General features: G+C 41.1%; 1 protein-coding gene across 1 annotated transcript in view; it reads left to right on the top strand.

Moving 5' to 3' along the window:
- The window catches only part of cadm1a (cell adhesion molecule 1a), a 375,151-nt gene that overhangs the window by 289,335 nt on the left and 66,705 nt on the right, over positions 1–19,111 (top strand). The window contains 3 exon segments of the mRNA XM_044042576.1: positions 5,536–5,688; positions 7,212–7,349; positions 16,007–16,165. Coding sequence (XP_043898511.1) covers positions 5,536–5,688; positions 7,212–7,349; positions 16,007–16,165 — 450 coding nt within the window.

Raw genomic sequence — 19,111 nt, 5'->3', positions numbered from 1 at the left:
TGCGGTTACTGTAAACATTTCCATTTCACCAGTGAGCTACCCAGCAATTACACCTGAGGATTGTGGGTAGTGTAGTATTTTCTCCTTGACGTAGTGATTTAATGAATGAATGAATGAATGAATAAATAAATAAATAAATAAATAAATAAAAGTTTCTTCTTATAAATGCAGCTTGTATACAGATTTGTGGCTTCTTTGTGAGTTTCACAATCTCCTAGTTTTGTACTTTTAATGATTACAATATAATGGCTCATGCCGATGTTTGCTTCTTGAATGACACAAACCCAGCTCTGTAATATTTTCTCTGGGATTTTCTATGTTAAATCCAAAATGATCCTTTTCAGACACTCGTCGGTCTTCCTTTAAATCCAGATTGCACTGCACTAATATTAGAACATTTGCTTCTCTGACAGTGCACAATGGAGCGCGCCGACAGTATATTAAACATAAATTCATGGAGTGCTTAGCACATACAAAACAATAGACTTAATTAGAGCTGGCAGACAAGCAGTAATCTGCATGACCAGTGACACTGCGCCCGTTACTTTTAAACGGGGGAGAGCAGAAGTTGAACTTTCACTTCGTCAGCTACTTTTCACAGTTTCCTTGGCTGCACTTCAGAGCTTCCTCTGCTGCGCTTGTCTTATTGCTGCTTTTAAATTAGCCTCATCACCATCTTCGGCTGTAAAAACTGACAAATACTGTCTTCCCGAGTGTGGACGGCATCTGCAATGTCCTTCTCGATCTGTGGTATCAGATATGACGGAACTAGGCGAAGAAAAACAGGGCAAAAACAGCACAGAGCGAAAGGTCACACTCTTTTCTTGTCTGAAGAACACAAAGAAAGAGGAAGGAGTATATTTGGTTTTCCACTGGGCTATGACATAACAATAAAAGGGCTCTCTGCTGTGTTTCCTAGTCACCTGTTTTCTTTTTTTTTCTTGAAATATACTGCAGTACTTTAGGAACATACATCCTACTATGTAACCCAAACACGTTTCTGGTTTTGTTTAATTTAGAAAATTCCAGGGCTGGCAAAAATGGAGACCTTTTTAGAAATGGCAAATTCAAATTCACTTCCTGTGTCGTTCTTGTCGGTCGCAAACTCAAAAATCAGCGGTGAATGTAAAGTGACGTTAAAAATGGCTTATTGCTTCAGTTTGACCTCATTGTTGGTCTAATAAAATAGAAATCTCTGCCGTGACTTTTCTGAAACTAAGCAAACAAATACAGTTTACTCTTTGTATTGTTTTTTTTATGTGAAAATGCCATCTATACCAAATGAGCAGGTATACCCAGGATTTATTGTATAATGTACCTTAAAGGGATACTTGAGTAAAAGATGTTACCAGAAAATGACTTTGGTAGAAGTTGAAGTCCCTTTTTTTTATATATCTATATTACTTAAGTAAAGGTCTTAAGGTATATGACATTTACTGTACTGATGGATCAAAAGTCATTTTTTGATATGAAATGTACTTAAGTTTTAGAAGGTGAGGAGTAAGGATTGAGCAATGGTAGCTCAGTGGTAGGGTGAGTTGTCTGGTTCAATTTCTGGCTCTGGCTAGTCTATATGTGTGTCCTTGAGCAAGACACTTAAACCCTTTTGCTAGAAAAGCTCAGGCCATTACCAACTCCTCTTCTTCTGACTTTTTTTAGTGGTAACGAGTATCAGAGATTGTTTGAGAGGAAATCTGGTAAAAGTAAAAGTTGCTACAAATATAAATAAAAAAGTAAACTACATATACTTGGGTTTTGTACAGGCAGTCACGGCTGCATTAACAGCAGTGCTGCACTGGACATTTGCCCAAAAAAAGATACAAATCTAAGAGGAAATTGTCGCGTTCTTCGATCACGGACGAAGCTGTTAACACCCTGCTGACACTGCACAGCCATTTGACATGAGACTGAATGCCGATTAAACACATTCCCACCGGTCAGGAACACACTGAAGTCTGGGTTTGAAGTTGTTTTTACGAGTGGGATTGGGGTATTAGTCATATGAATGCAGCCAGGGTTCAACCGTGGTGTCTTAACTGTGCTGCTCTTCATCATCCGTCCTTGCAACTCTCTCTTCCTACACAAGTTTGGAGGATGAGGAACCTGTGTCCTTGCCAGAGCGCCTCAGTTTTTTTTCTTCTTAAACTCGGCATTAAAAAGCATTTGATTTATTCCTCTCATGCTCATGCCACTACGCCTTACTTAGCAGTGACACATAAGAGGATTATGAGATCTTCCAGAAATGCTTTTGTGAAATGGATTATATCTGATTGGCAAGGATTTCCCAAAACTGTTGACACCAAGTATTTCAGGATGTTTGAGTGTTTGCCACCAAAGACCTGGTATTTACTACAGTCGTGTTCCACTCCAGTCCAAATGGTTCTATTTACAGAAATTACATTTGCAGCATTTTTCAGTTGAGTTAGGCCATTGGCAAACAGCGCTTGATGGAGGCAGATGCAGATTCAAGATAGTTTTTGTGAAATATTGCAGCACATTTGATTATTCTTCTGTTATTCCCTCATTAAATGTTTGTTGTTTGGCTCCAGGAGTGTGACTCACCACCGGCAGTCTGCTGTTATGCTCATTAACAGCTGTTTCCGCTGGTTGGTAAGACCAATTAACCAATTTGTGACTGGGCTAAAGAGAAAAATTACAACAATATTCCGTGCACAGTTCTGCAAAATAAACCAACAAAAAAAAAAAAAAAACTGATGTGCCCTTGTGCAGTTGAAGAGGTCTTTCTTGGTAAACAACCAAAATGTGTTCATGCGCACGAGTGAAATGTTTTTTCGAGCATTCGTCTCGCTTCCTCCAGCTCGGGCAGACCTTGAGATGTTCTCCTGACGTCAGACTCCACTCACAGCATGCAGCTGCCCGCGGAGCAGAAATGCAAATACGTGTCATTTTTCAAATTGGCATCGATTTTTGTTTCAATTGACACGAGAAACACTACGTTAACTGCTCCTAAAAGCTGTTATTTCAGCTTCTGAACTGAATGAGAATGACATGAATGGGACAGATGCATAAAGAGTGTGTCAAGTGTCAAGAGCTAAATGAAGCACTTAACTGACAAATATGTCTCCCTGACTGTATATATATGAATGTGTGTATATATATATAGAGAGAGAAAGAGAGAGGGATGTAATGGGCAGTAGCTTCCGTCGCGAGGTCTATGTTTTCTTGAAGCGATCACGTGATCCGCAGCGCATTGTGACACACTGATGTGTGAGGGGGGAAATTGAAGGGCACTTCCACTTGGCCTTAATGGATGAGTTTCTACACAAATTATCTCCTTGAACTCAGTGGTTGCGTTCCATCTCCTCTTGAAAGTTGCGCTGGTTTGAATGATTCCCTGCTGAACTCCCAACTCATCCAGTATTTTGAGGAATAGTTGAAAAGTTGAAAAAGTAACTTCTGGTTCAAAATATATCTCTGTTTTTTTTTTAAATAACATAACAGAGATTTGACAGGAAAGGTGCAGCTTTATGTATACTTCATTTACAATGAATTCTATTCCACTTCCCCAACAATGTATCTCTGATTAGCGTCGCTCTGCCTCTGAAAACAGACCGTACTTCAAATGTTCTTAAACACATCTATTCACTTCAGCGTCGGTATGCTAAAAATCTCGGAACACTTCATTTAATTAAATCATATGGATTAGAAGCTGACCTTCCATTACAATAACAATGCTTTTCAATGAGCGTCCCTAAATTAGGAGCGTATTATTCATGTGCCACACTCATTGCGCTTATGCACAAAAGAAACTAATAGCTGAGTAATAGCTGCATTCTCATTTTCAATATTTAGCCGTGGCGTGTTTACCTGAATAGAGCAGAGATAGAAAATATCTGTATGCAGATTTAAGTATTTTTCCTTAATGTGATGACAAAGGCCTCGTTTCCAGTCTGCCTTATGGTATCACTTAAAATGTGTCTGATGTTGTTGCTTAATGATGCACAAAATTAATTGTGGTCATTAGTATTCTTGCGTCTCCCTGGCACTTTCTCCTCATTTTCCCCCGCTTTCAGTCACTCATACCATCCGTGTCTACCTCTTAACATTAGACGCAGGTACTCGACGGCCAGTGTGCGGCAGCTGCGCCATCTCGCTTCCTCCTCTCTCGGTTCATTGTTTGTGAAATCCCTGTGAAATAATAATGCAGCCCCATGGTTATTCCATCTGTTTATGTTTGTTTTGCGGTTTTCCGTGTCTCCGTGTTTGTCTCCGTGTTTAATGCTCTAAGCTTTAAGAAGAAGAAGAAGAAGAAGTCGAGTGAGAGAAGATCCATACTAAGAGGGTGCAGAGTGAGAAGAGCCCTGGAGTTGCTGTCAGTCAGAGCAGAATTTATCAGCATATCGAAGTGGGATGGAGTCGGGTAGGCTTTCATCTTAACCACATGTTGTCATTCTACATTACAGCCGATAGAGTCTGCTTAGGTAGGTGGGCAAACAAGGTTAGGCAAGATGAAAGTGGCTGCAGATGAGAGGGAGAGACAGGATTTATGGGCTGCACCTCAGTTGTCCTCAGAAAAACCAAGGTTGAATTCATGTTGTTAGCATGTGCTCCATAACATCTTGTTGTTGTTTTTTAACTAAAGTCTTTAAACGTTTAATTTTCCTTCCTTTGTTTTCTGGTTGCCGCCCGCTGTGATTGATTGTTGACTAATTATGTTTGGTTTTCCCTCCCTTCTTCTCCCTCTCTGCTTTCTTTGAAGCACGCTTGAAGTTGTGATGTGTTTAAAGCAGAAATGACTGGCGGCATATTTGTCCATAAAACTCGTAAAAAATAATTACACGGGCCTATTTCTTTTTACATCATACGCCGCCCACACCCAACGGAAAATTGGACGGCCGTGCAGCTCTGTGGTTCGGTTTAATGATGTGAAACGTAATAACTCAAAGAAACATCTGATTAGTAAAGTAAAGTAAAAATAAAAGTAATTAATTGCATCTTCGATGATTTCTGTTTATACAGTTCTAAAGGATTCTTGCAGCGTAATTAAAATGCTGTGGTAACGAACCATTTTACAGTTATTTGCAATATCTTTGACTTTTAATACATTTATTTTGTATTGTTTTATGCTGTGACATCACTCTGGGCTGCAGGAAGCGGTGATGAGCGTCTTTGTTTTTTTTATTGTTTGAACCTTTGTGATGCAACAAGTATCCAACAAACTCCCAGTGAACTGCAGGTCTGCTGCAACTCGGCAGTCTTTGAAATGAGCGCCACAGATTGTATCTCTCGCTGCAGTCTTTTATTAAATGCGATGTAACCAAAACCTTCCATTAACGTCCTTTTAATATCTAATTGCCCCTGTGTCACTTTTTGCAATTTGTCACCGTGCCTTTTATATTTAAAGCGAAGCAGTTTGCAATTATCTTGCGCTTGAAGAGTGCAAAGAAAACAGGGACAAAAATAAGTCCAAAAACGCACAAAGTCGATCCGAATTACAATTACTAAATGTTCCCCCAGATTGTGGAGATGTGTGTGTAAATGTCGTTTCTCTCTGTGTGTGCTTTTCTCCTTCAGCACTGAAAGACGCTCGCTTCCAGCTGGTGAACTTCTCAGACAATGAGCTGCGGGTGTCACTGTCTAATGTCTCGCTGTCAGACGAGGGTCGATATGTTTGCCAGCTCTACACGGATCCCCCGCAGGAAGCCTACGCTGACATCACTGTGCTAAGTAGCTACAACACACACACAAACACGCACACCCACACACACACACACACACACGCACACACACCAACACCCAGTGCCACCGGTAGCAGGGAGGTGAGGCTTGTTAATCAGCTTCTCGACAGTGGAAGACAGCGCACATTCACGCGCCGAGCACCGCGGCCGACAGCTCACTGTAAAAACTGCCAGCGACTCTGACAGCAACAACAGTCGAGCCGCGGAATACAGGAATATCATGTGCACTCATTAAGTCAAAGTGGTGCAGTGTCGAAACAAGCTAAGCTAAGCTACGTGTGGGAGGCCACATGTGTCACCGCTTACATAAAACTCACTATTAAAGTGAGAGTTTGGGCGTTCTGTGCCAAGTGTGGTTGTATGAGACGCTGACACATAATCAGCGCCGGCTTTCACCCGGAACCAGCACGAGACATGCGGACACACGCACTCAGCGGAGACGAGGCTGTCGTCCATTTAAAAAGTCCATTTAAAAAAAATCACCATTTTAAACGTAAATTCAAACAAAGGAGTCCAAACACTCGAGTCACAAAATAACATCATCAACATCGGATCAACATTTACTGTGTTCTGTCGCGTACAATTGCAGATTTTCTCACTGAACCTCGGTGCACCCGAGTTAGTGGTTTACAAAGTGGCACTAACTTCCTTTTCCTGCCACGTTTTCACTGAAAACAAGTCTGCCAGGTTCTCTCTGGTTCTCCCAAGAAAACAAATTTGACAAATCTTCTTCTCATTCAACTGACTGTACGTCATCAAAGTCTCGATCAGTAGATTCAGCTCTTTTTCAATGGAACATAATGTCAATTTAGTACATTATGTTCCCATTCAGAGGACAATCAATGTTAAAGTACGGCAACAGCAAGCGACAGGAGCCTCGTTGCAGGTGACACCTGGGAATTTCCGGCTGCCTCCGACTAAATCCTCATTCCGGAGGCATCAAAATGGGAGTTCGGATTTACGACTGGTCGCACACAGTGTAGTCAGAACGATTGTGTCAGTGCGTCATACTATACATTTAACACGTGTCAGGATCTGTGTCTGTGTGTTTGTATTCTCTGATTTATGGTAATGTTGATCCCACAAATGATGCACATTCATTATATCATGTTTCTGGGTTTTTTTTTCTTTCCTCTCAGTTGTTCAGCTGCGTGTGTACATGTGGATTTGTTGTGTTTGTGTATTTAGATTTGCTTTGGGGGGCTTGATTACTCTCTGCTGCACGCTATTTTATACTGTATATACGGGCTGTTAGTGATCTGTACCGTGTCCAGCTGCACCTCTGTTGCTAGGCGACAGCAGTAACACAATAGGGAAATCCCCCTTGGACTGTACCGTCTAATTTCGTTTTCAGCCTCCGCAGTCCACATGCCAGGCTAATGCCTTAATCGGGTGTGTAGACCATGTGAAATTGTCATGTGACTTAATCGAAGACGTTTTAGTTTATTCGCGCCTCGGTGCAACGTAACACCGTGGTGTTTTACATAGTTTGCTTTGTGTGTCTTGCTGTAGTTCCTCCAGGTAACCCCATCATCGAGGCCCGCGATGAGGTCCTGAGCGAGGGCAACGAGACAGAGATGACCTGCATTGCCATGAGCAGCAAGCCCGCCGCCACCATCAGATGGATGAAGGGAGATAAGGAGCTCCCAGGTAGGTGTGCTCCACACGAGAGGAGAGACACACAACCATCAGTCAGGACTTTGGTGTCCTTTTAACAGAGCAAGAGCACAAAACCCGAGGAGGTGTTCCCTCTTATCGCTGCAGTTTTCCAATCGGTTATCTGTGTGAAGAGATGCTCTGTTTGACACAAAAAGCATAGCGTTGCATGAAGCATGAGTTGAAAGGGACCCTCATGTGTCGCTCTTTAAAAGGGAGAACGGCGCTCTTCCTGCCTCCACTGTTTCTCCCGCTTTGACAAAAACATGGAATTGCGTATAAACTCCACATAAAAGCTCACAAGCAAACAAAAGCAGAGAAACAGCGTACTGTACTCTCAGATACTCCGATTGTTGATCCCGCACATATACACATCTCCGGATGCTCTTTAGAAGAACCAATAATATTATTCACCTCTTAACTCCCCTACTGTGCACAGTGATCAACAAATGAATCAGCCTCAAGTTTAAGGCAAAGTCAAACTACAAAGAAGCTTGTAATAAGTCTTTGAGTTTTGTGTTTTACATAAGATGAGACAAAAAGCGAAATCAACTTTCTGTGAATTTCACTTTATTGATGAAATTCACACTTTCTCGTTAAACCTTGACTTCACTTCTGGGTCAAAATCTAATTATCTTCATTGCAGCGTCTTATTCTTTTAGTAGTTCACAGATAATGGAGCTCCGTGTGATCAGCCTTCTGTTTTCATGCACGTATGCGTCTCTTAGGTTTATTTAAATGATGTTATTTATGGCACTGCCTTCCTGCTTTTTATTTACTCTCTCTCCCTCTGCATTCAATGCCATGAGCTGCAGGTTTGAATAGTTTCCATTCAAGCGATGTGGATGTGCGGTGGCACCGTGACAACTTTCATGCCTCCATCAAAGGTAGCTGGGCCTCAGAAGTGTGAGCAGGGCTCCGGGGGGTGAACAGGCCTCCTGCCAGGCAGCTCCACCTCAGAGCTCAGATAGTGAGCTTTGTCAAGACTTTGAAACAAAGGTCCTAATCAGAAGCTGTGTTGACGGCCATGGGCGGCTTCACCTCTGCGCTGCAGCGCATTAGAACCTCAGTGTTCGAGCGCGCCCAGGTCAGGGACTCGCTCAGAAGTCTTAGTTAAGGTCACCTCGTTAAATCTACTTCCACTTACCGGCTTTCTACACACAAGGAGTGGCAAGTGTTGCATTGTCAAAGTTATACTCCTCCATCACTGACTGGTGAGTGGTATTAAATTGAAATTAAATTGGTGAGAATGCAGATTGTGACAAACAATCTGGGATCCCTAAAATCCTGCCCCTGGAAACGTGACTGCTAGTTTTACCCTTGATCAGCCACAACATCCTAAAAATCACGTCGTCTTCTCCATTTTGGGTGTATTTCTGTGGCAGCCTTACAGCACCACATACAGGCCCGGCATATGTACTGCAGCTTTAAGTGGGGTATCGTGTGTTTGAAGACGTTTCTTTAAATGATGCTGTGTTTATGCAAAACTTATTTGAAAGTGATCGTATAACTACACAAACATACACTAAACACAGTTCAGTTTGTCTTAAGCCATTTTTAAAACTTTGTTAAATCAATATCAGGTTTTTCTAACAGAAATGTCGTTGCGACTTTAACTGGATGGGTTTTTTTTTTCCCCCTGCCACTAATCACGTTTAAGAAATGTGTTTATGCAGAAAGCTGACAGCGGCACGGTTACTTAACTGCATGTAAACACACTGCCTAATGGTGTGTGTTGTTGTGTGTGTGAAACACTGTGGCTGTTCGTCAGTGTAAAGCACCAATGTGGCATTTTAAAAAAATTCTTTAACTGAACTTTTAAATGATGCTTGTTTCATGAATGTCAGGGAAAATTATAAAACTCTTAACTCCATGGTGATTCTTTTCATGTGTTCACACTCAATTGGCAATTACGCAACTAACGTAATGCTAATTTTTAGCCATAAAACAATACTCTGTGTCTCACCTGCCACAACACAACTTCTCGATCATGCCATTAGCTTCATTAGATTTTCAGTTCGTGTTTTTTTGCCACGAGCTGAAACAATGAAACCAAATCTTTCATATTTCAATTCCCTTTGCAAGTGATATTATTGTTTTTCCTTTCAACAATATCATTTGGGAAAGTTGACATGACTCCACAGGTTCCAGCAGTGTAGAGGAACTGAATCATCGCGTTGCTCTGCTCACAATCTGAACGTTTAAGATGAGAAGAAGAGATGTGGGGGGAAAAAAAGAGAAAAAGAAATGGCTGGATCCTGATGCTGGCAGAATTACATAAATTGCTTTTGGCTGTGGTTCCTTCTCTGGCAAACTTATTTCTAATTAAACGTCCTCAGAATTTTACTTAATTACCCCAAGGGATAATCAGAATCTCGTCATCATTTATCATTTAAAGGTTAAACTCGTCATGCCTGCTAATGTAAATCCAATTTTAAGACACACAGATTTATTATCTTCCCATGATCTCCTTCCTCTTTTATTTGCTTTCAACCAGTTTTTTATATATATATATATATATATTATTAATGCCCTAACACTTATATCTCCAGCTCTTAAGCTCACACTGCAGTGGAAGTCATGAAAAGTGGAGTGCAGGATCTCGTAGTGCAGGTCAATCCTTTCTGTTCTGTTAAGATGAAAGAAAAGAAGACGGATGGAAAAAGGAAAAGTCGGAGATGGGGCACTTCATTGACTGACAGGAACCAGAACAGCCATTAGCCTCCAGTCTTACAAGACAACCAGTGGGTGATTTCAATTACCCTGCTCCTACCCCTCACAGGAGGACTCTACAAATGGATAAAAGAATATTTTTGGGTGGGAAGTGATAGAAGTGGAGAGACATATATTTTATTTAAATCGACATTGCCGTCGTCCTGTTTCACAAGGATGTGGTTAAATGATAAAAGCCGAAGGAATGGAATATGGAGAAGGGACAGGAGAGTAGGAGCAACTCAGTGTTGATTTTACCTTTGCCACCTTTCAGTGATTCATCTCTACTGGCAACGACCCCTAACCTAGTGTAGAAAATTAAACAAATGACAAGCTCCATTTTAAATACATTTTAATTTCACCTCAGTGTGTTTTTTTTTTCTTTTTATCTGGTACTTTTTTTTAGAGCCGATACTATGTGTGACATCGTTAGAATGCCGGATTTTCAGGATAAAAATCCTGAAAACTTGGAAAACAACTGCTTTACAAGTCACTAGTTTGTGTGTGTCGCATGTATAAAACTAGGTTTCGTGTGGCCGTGCTGTGATGACCCCGCCCACGTTGAGGAGGTGATATATCGCATTGGAAAACCAACCAAACCGCGTAGAGCTGTGCAGTGCCGAGGCGAGGCATGGTGGGACCATGTAGTGGAAAAGTGGCATCATTTCAATATACCAGTGTCTGAAGTGTATGTGACGAAGAGGAGGATGATGAGAGAGCAAATTATATTATTGGGAATAAATCTGCCTCCTGTGAAAATTCCGTAGCTGACTTTGCTTCACTGTATTTTAACATTGCCGATCATGGTGTTACTGAGAGAGCTCAATATTTTCTCTCTCAGGTGGCACTTGGTATAAAAAAGTTTGAGAACCACTGTTCTAGATCATCTCCTAAAAAGTTTGGAAGTACTAATGTAGGTTTTTTAGAAGGCACAATGATCTGTGAAGGGGATGAAGTCGTAGGAACGGGGGAAAAAAGGACAGTACAGATACAAAATGGCCTTAAAACAGCAAAGAATGAGAAGATCTTTCAACATAAATTGACATTAGCATGCAAATATTCACTCATAACAACAGCTTTTTTTTTTTTTACCAACTATCTCCGAAACGTAACTGTAAAACAAAAATAGTTTGAAAACACTAACAAGAAGTGATTGCATTCGCTCAGTTCACAATTTCCTGCCCTAACCTGGCCCCCGAAAGTATGAGCCTGACCCAAACCCATCAGCCATTCTGTTTTTCTTTTTGTCTTAAACTGACCCGGTCCTGACGCAGTTTATTTAAGATTCAAGATTCAAGATTCAAAGTGTTTATTGTCATATGCACAGTAAAGAAACACGTTTCCCTGTACAATGAAATTCTTACTTTGCTGTCCACTCAAAAACACCAGCATAAAGTAAAAAGTAAAAAAAGAGATGCTTTTGTAAAAAAAAGTATAAATATACATAAGAAAAATATAAATATTACAAAGAGACTAAAATAGACTAAAATAACATATATGCATAAAATAAGTGTAAAAATAAGAACTGTACATAAAGTGAACACAGATTTAAAGTGGCATGTTTCAGGTTTTAAAGTGACAGTAACAGATTAAAGTGACAGTGTAACCAGGTGACAGGATTATTGTAGTCCCGTTCAGCTGTTGAGGATTCTGATGGCAGTGGGGTAAAAAGAGTTCTTTAGACGGGTTGTCCTGCATTTGGCACTCCTGTACCTCCGTCCTGAGGGCAGGAGTGTAAACAGTCCATGTTGTGGGTGGGTGCTGTCTTTGATGATGGTGGCAGCTCTCCTGTGGACTCTGCGGTGGTAGATGCTGTGCAGTGAGGGCAGTGGGGACCTGGTGATCCTCTCAGCTGTCTTTACCACTCTCTGCAGGCGTTTGCGGTCCATGGCTGTAGTGCTGCCGTACCACGCGCTGATGCAGTTGGTCAGACTGCTCTCCACAGTCTGTGTTGTGTTGGTGGTCCATGTGAAGTCATCAGTGATGTGGACCCCGAGGTACTTAAAGCTGCTCACCCGTTCCACTTCAAGATCCCGGATAAACAGTGGTTGGTGAGGTCTCCTCTCCTTCCTCATGTCCACTATTTAAACCATGCTTAGTTTGTTTTACCGTGTCCCTGCGACACAACTGTAACCAACCGAGGGAAAGAAAATTGGGATTCAATTTCTTTACGGCGTATCGGTTCAATGACTCTGGCTGTATCCTGACGTGGCAACCCAGTTTGATGCTGCATCTCCAAAGACGTTTTGATTTGAGCAGACCCTCTTCATGTTCCCATTTCAGGCCCACGCACACATCTGAAGCCTCTGGTGGTATTTGTTCATGACAGCCTGTTCCATCACACCAGGCACATCACACCGGTTTGATTTCCCAGCATCCAAAGAGACAGCTGTCACCATGTCAGTATCACCACTGTGGTTCAGAAAAAAAAAAAACTGCAAGTTTGACAGGATTTCCTCTCATAGAAATTAAGGTTTAAACTTAGTTAAAGTGTCTTCATATGATAACGAGCAAAAATACTGTTATTATATGAGTGTGTCGAGGGTTTCGTGATGAAATATTTAGTGCAATAGTTAGCGCTGCTGCCTTTGCAACCGACATCGGAACAAGGGCCTCTCTGCATGGAGTTTGCATGTTCTTTCCGTGTTTATCGTAGCACAGAGTAGACGATCCAGTCAAGACACAGGACCGCACACTTGGCATTTCATCAAGCCATATCAGGGAGGAGAGTCCAGGGGTTTGGGAGCTCTCAGAAACTCACTGATTTAATGTGACTTCAGAATACAAACAGACATCGAGGCAGACGGAATCGACTTGGCTTGTCCAAGTTACGGTTCAATGTTTAATACTTACGATTTGAACTCGGGAAGACTCTGGAGCATCCGATGATGTTAAAATGGATGTAATAATCTGTTCAAATCTGCACCTAAAATCAGAAGATTGTCGGAAAGGCCAGATCGGGCCCAAAATCTGGCCAATTATCCTGTAGCATGGGACAGGCTTAAGTTCACTGCTTTAGTGTAATCAGCTAAGTTTTATCTCACATGAGCCACACATTATTAATATTTAACCATTATAGCTGTTATTAATCCAAATTGTTATATAATGAGTAGATAACTTGCGTTATCTGTGGAGTTTTAACATTGGAGATAGGGATGCAGCACATTACTTTCACCATTAAGTGCACAGTTCCCTCCTGTTCCTTCCCATCTTTGTCTTGCTCCTTATAGATATGAGCTCGTGGTTTGAACACGTATCACTGGATTACCTTTGACTCTGTATCTCACAGAGCCAGAGCTGCCGGAGTGAGGCTGTGTGGTGGGTGGGGGACGGTGGGGGTTGGTTTGCATAGATCCACAAGTACTAAATGAGGCAAAGGTGTGGAGTTGCGTAAGCTATTTTAAGATCATTAAAGGATTTTCCGTGGGGGGAAAAAAAAATCTTCTAAATAGGTAATTTTGATAAACAGAGAGGTGTTTAATCAATGCCAGGAGAGGAGTGATGAATGCGAGACTGTTCACGTTAAGAGAAATTTTCTCCCGTTCCAGCATTTCTCTTTGTAGACTCTCACACTTTGTTGCTTCCAGTATTTGTTTTATTGATGTGACACAAACACACTTTTGCAACAGACTGCTAGGAAGTAGGACAAAGGGATAAAAATAATCAATCTCTCTTTGCGACTCGGCTGCTGTGCCGAGCTGTCTGCCGCTATCCTTCTTATTTTGGAGGACTGTGATGAGGTACCCTCTTCATTGCATTTGAGAACATATTGTGTGATATTGCACAGCAGCCACTTATCAGAGGAGGGTTATTTTTGCAGACCTCGGATGTGGCAGTGCTGCATAAAAGGTGGCTGCACAATAAATCTGGCTTCATAAAGCCTAATGAGTGATTCACAGTCACACAGTCCTACCCAATAGCTGGCAGTTTAACTGATTCACCTTCTTTCACCGTTCTCAAGGACACACTCACTTCCACTCTGGGTGTTTTGTGGGGTCAATTGATAGAAAGACTTGCGCCTTGCACCCAGGAAATAGCTACCTTTTATGAGGCGGTGATATTTCTCCAAAGCAGCCCATGTTTCCATCATTGTTCAAGACTCTTAAGGTTTCATTATTGTCATTTTGTGAAGTAAAACTTTGCGAGCAGACCCTTCAACACTCCCTGTTCACAAAGCCCTCCCAGAGGGGACAAGGCTGTGTCAGCACAAGACAGGAACAAAAACAAAAGTATTTATTCAGGCTATAATATTTTCTTTTTACTATAAAAACATCTTGACTATATTAATACTATCTTTGCAAATCCAGGCCAAACCACTGCAGTACATTTTTATATCATATTCACAGATTCTATTCCAGAAAACCTTCACCTTGCCATACCCTCTCTTCTTAAAGCTGGAATAGACACTTGTTGGGCTTAAACTTGTCATTATAATATTAAAACAGATTTCACAGTGTAATCCGCATTTAAATTGATCCGCCGTAAGCCTCGCTTTCTTTCTCTTTGCCGTAGGGACGCAGGTTTTGCGGCATAAAGGTTGTGAAACAAAGGAACCGTGTTCTGTAATCGAAAACACGGCACAGAATAGAATTGTACCTGATATCTACACACAGCAGCGCTTATTATGACACTTTACACCGCCGGTGTCTGGCTGCTGCTGCGACTTTGACCATACATTTACTGCCTGGGACATGAATGTCTGATTATTTTCTATGTGAGGACCCACTTTTTTAAGATGGCAAGCTATCATGACCAAGTCACAATATACATCATAACAGTAGTGACTAATTTAAGGCCATATCTATAACGCTTCATATCATTTTGAGTTGAGAATCAAAAAATCCCTTATTCATTATTAATGAATCACAACGTCATTTCCCCGCATGTTATTTAAAACATATCGACGTCAACCTGGACTAAAAGGTCGGGAAAATTCAAAAGCAGTCTTTGGGAGTCACTGATCTAGATCAAGGATGAGAAAGTGCAGGTTAATAGCAAGAGTGGTGGTGCAATCATATTACAGTAACAAGGGGTCTGAGGTTAGATCCATTCATTTCCCCTGGGTCCACTAGTTGTTCTCATACAGTCCACTGACATCCGTGTTAGGTCAGCGTCAGACTAATTGGTTTGTCTTTTTTTTTGCGAGGGTCAACTTTGTAATTGATGGATCACATGATCAGGGATGTGCCTCGCCTGGGAAAGTCTTTCGATGATGGATGGTCTCAGAAAATTCAAGAACCTCAAATTTAACCCTCTTATGATCATGATGGTAATCAGGCCGCCTGGCTTTATTTTGATTTTATGGCCGTAGAGTTGTCAAAAAATATCCTTTCCCAAGATAACCTTCACTTTTCTGGCAGTTATTCAACCGTCAGAAGCCGACATCACAAACGTGGTGAACGTGGTGAACGTTTGTGCCGATCTCAGCCTGACTTCATTTTTTAGATATCATGAAAATGGTCTCGGAGTTGTGGTAATGAGAAGTACGCATGCCAAATTCTGTCGGCGACAGACGGTTCAAGAACCCAAACACAGACACTGTGTTTGCAGCAGTTTCAAAATAAGGAAGAGACAATGTATCCCAAACAAGATGCTCCCACTCCTCCGCTTCACATGGCTCCCTTCAGTCCGCGGGAGTAGTTCACCTCAAGGACCAGCCACACTTATATGTACATATATAAGCAAAACTATTCATATAAAATGCCATTTAATTTCAATGGATTCATTTGCAGAGGCAGAAGTAAACACGGAGGCTTTAATGAATTCAGCTTTGGAGAACTTTGAGCCAAACATGCAGCCTTATATTTATAACTGTAGGCGGAGGTTCAGTCTTTTGTCGACTGAAATATTTAATCAGTTTTATACTGACTTTTCTCTGCGGCAGTCTTTTCAGCTCTGTGCAAGTATTATAACTGAAATCCGTCTCTGTTTTCACACAGGCAAACCCAAAGTTGAGCTGACGTACGACAAGATGTACACAGTAACCAGCCGCCTGACGCTAACCGTGAACAAGGAGGACGACGGCGTGCCCGTGATCTGCATCGTAGACCACCCAGCAGTCAAGGACTTCCAAGCACAGAAGTACCTGGAGGTTCAGTGTGAGTACTTTTACGTGGGAAATAACTGGAAGCGACAGTCTTATCTGCACCTATTTGTTTGCCCGTTGTCAAGAGCATTATCTGCTCGCATCAGTAATCTGGATTTCAGCGGAGGAGATTGTTCTAACCCCTAATGACATGTACGTCATTGTCGGCGAAAGGGAAATCATCTCCAAGCACACAAATTGTAATGAATAAAAAGAGAAAGTGAAGCAGACTGCTCCATTTCCACTCATTAAATTGTCAATTGAGAGATAATATTCTTGGTGTGCGATAAAAAATGGTTTTAAATGAAAGAACACGTTCATAAACATCTTTGAATAATTACGCAAATGGTAGTTATTATGGCGTCTTTGTGTCTCTGTCAGTAAGAGTAAGCCCTTTTTAGCTTCACGAAGTGTTATGAAAATGACTGGGTAAGGTGGTCGGCACCGTCGTCTCGCAGCAGGAAGGTTCTTGGTTCGGGTCCCAGTGGGACCCAGTACTTTTGTGTGTGTGGAGTTGTGAATGCGAGAAGGTTTATAAAAAGGTTTTTCCCGCTTCCTCCCACAGTTCACAGACATCATTCATAGCAGATTGAGGTCACGTTAGTGTATGAGAAAACAACCTTACGTCTCACTTGATTTATAACATCAGTAAACATGTTCCTGAGGAGATTTTGATCGCAATCCCTAAATTCAGGTCTTCAGTACCATGTCCCACTTTGTAAATCACAGTCCGATGTAGAAGCAAATAGAAGATGAAGTTTGCCAACAAAACCTGGTTTGAACCTGGTTGTTGACACCTTTAAAAACTGTTCCTTGACAAAGCTTTGTTTTTAATGTACGCTCTGGCAGAAGCTTTCATTTGTCCCCATGGCAACCCCACAGAGCAACAGAATGAATATGTTCTGATCCAACAGTTGAAGATAAATGTCAAAATGGAGATCAATCCACGCAGTAATGTCGTCAGTGTGATTTGCAGGAATACGTCATATACCCACCACAAAAGAGGCAGGATTTCAGTTTAACCTCTTAAAAATGTGTTTTTGCAAATAAGAGGTGGGGACATCAGTCATTTTCATTAGAAAACTAATTAAAGATACTAAAATTCATCATGTGAGCTTTGTTTTTGGAGGCTTATTGCACTGGTGGTCTGGCAACCCATGCTGCTTCAAGTGTATGTATCTTCTTCTTCTTCTTTTCTTTTTTTAAGCGACAGGGTAGGGTGGGCGGGACTTGACCGTAGGACTTTACTAGCACTGTGCGCTAAATAAATAAAATAGAGTAAACGGAAGCAAGCGAACTGTTTTTGAGAGTTTTCAACAGCCTGCTGCAACGGCAAGACGGTAGCCTGATGCTAACATTACTCCCACTGGGCATCAGATTAGATTAGATTAGATTAGATTAGATTAGATTAGATTAGATTAGATTAGATTAGATTAGATTTGCCTTTATTGATCCCACACTTGTCACAACAGCAGGGTTGGGAGCAGACAGTACAACATTATGATATAAAAAGAGTACAATAACAATTGTATAAATGAACTTGTAACTGCAGTAGATATGTCGGTGGGCCTCAAACTCAAAATGATCTGGGGGCCAGTGAACTTCGAGTCTGGACAGGAGGAGGTGGAGAGCCGGTCAAATTGAAATTCAAATTAAAATGATATCTTGATAATTCATCCTGATATTCCAAATTGAAAATAAAGTAAAAGTGTTTGTTTTGATGTGTAGTTCACAAAAAAGATGCAAAATTAATCCATAAATAACAAAATAGACAGATAGGAAAATAGAATCAAATAAAATTGATCATAACATGTTGACATTTAATTTTGTGATATATGTAACCTAATGTATATTTGTATGATTATTCGTATTATTATTATGATTAGTATTATTATTGTTATTAATAATAACAGTTAACCCCTCACTACTTCCTCTGCTCCACACTTCTCTTCTATTTTACAAAAAATAACCCAATCAGTGATGTCATCTTGTGTTGCCACTGGAGATGAACCATAACTTGTATCACAAGTTCAAGAGGATTTAGGTCTTTTCTACGGAGGCATCGGGATAATATATATGTATTTTATGCTTCTGTCTTTGGCCTTTTGCATGTCTTAGAGGTCTATTAAAAAATAAAAAGTCCTATTACCGTCCGACCTTTCCTGAGAGGAGAGCGAGACAAGGAGAGCAGCTCATCTATAGAGGCAGCCTGGCATTTTGTTGGCCTCTCGCTCACATGGACCTCACGCCTCTGTGCCTCACTGCTTCCTACTGCTGCTGCTGCTGCTGTCACGCTCTGTGCTTACTGTAATGGGCAACAAACAGGCATCACCACTCCTGCCGTCCACCTTCTCTTTGACCTCTTTGCTATGCAGTTCAATATTACAGCTGAAGAGAGTCGACTGGGCTATTACTGTTCGTATGAAACATATCTGCACTCACGTCTGTGTTAGCTTTATTTTCCAGGTGTGTAATTATCCTAGAAAACTGCTGTTGATTTGCCACAACGACTTATAGTGAGATATTAATTGGATGTAGTTTTTTTTCTCAATTGTGCACTAGTTGATGTATATTTCACAGTAAACAAAAACCACTGTTCTTTTTCCCAGTGCTAAAGTTTGAGCTGTTTAATGTGCTGCACGGAAAAATCCACAGCCTGCTGCTTAAATACACTGGAATATTATTATTTCTCAAAAGGACAGTGTCCAGGGATTTAAGTTCCCTCGTCTGCAGAAGAATTTTAATTAAAGCAGGTTTGTATTTGAGGCAGGTCTTTATTTCTAATTCCCTCTTTGTGATAAGAATAATTGGTCATTTTTTAAAGGAAGCCAAGTTTTGATCTGCCCCAGCTTGGCCTTTAAAGCGGCTGCATTATGCTGTTAATATAAACCCATCATGGCCCGTAACAATTTCAAATTAAAAGCCCTTTAGAGCTCCAGTGGAGGAAAAAAAAAACACC

Source organism: Solea senegalensis, linkage group LG13, assembly GCF_019176455.1.
Source record: "Solea senegalensis isolate Sse05_10M linkage group LG13, IFAPA_SoseM_1, whole genome shotgun sequence".
Taxonomy (NCBI): Eukaryota; Metazoa; Chordata; class Actinopteri; order Pleuronectiformes; family Soleidae; genus Solea; species Solea senegalensis.
The sequence above is the reverse complement of the archived record's forward strand: the minus strand, read 5'-3'. Positions and strand labels throughout refer to the sequence as shown.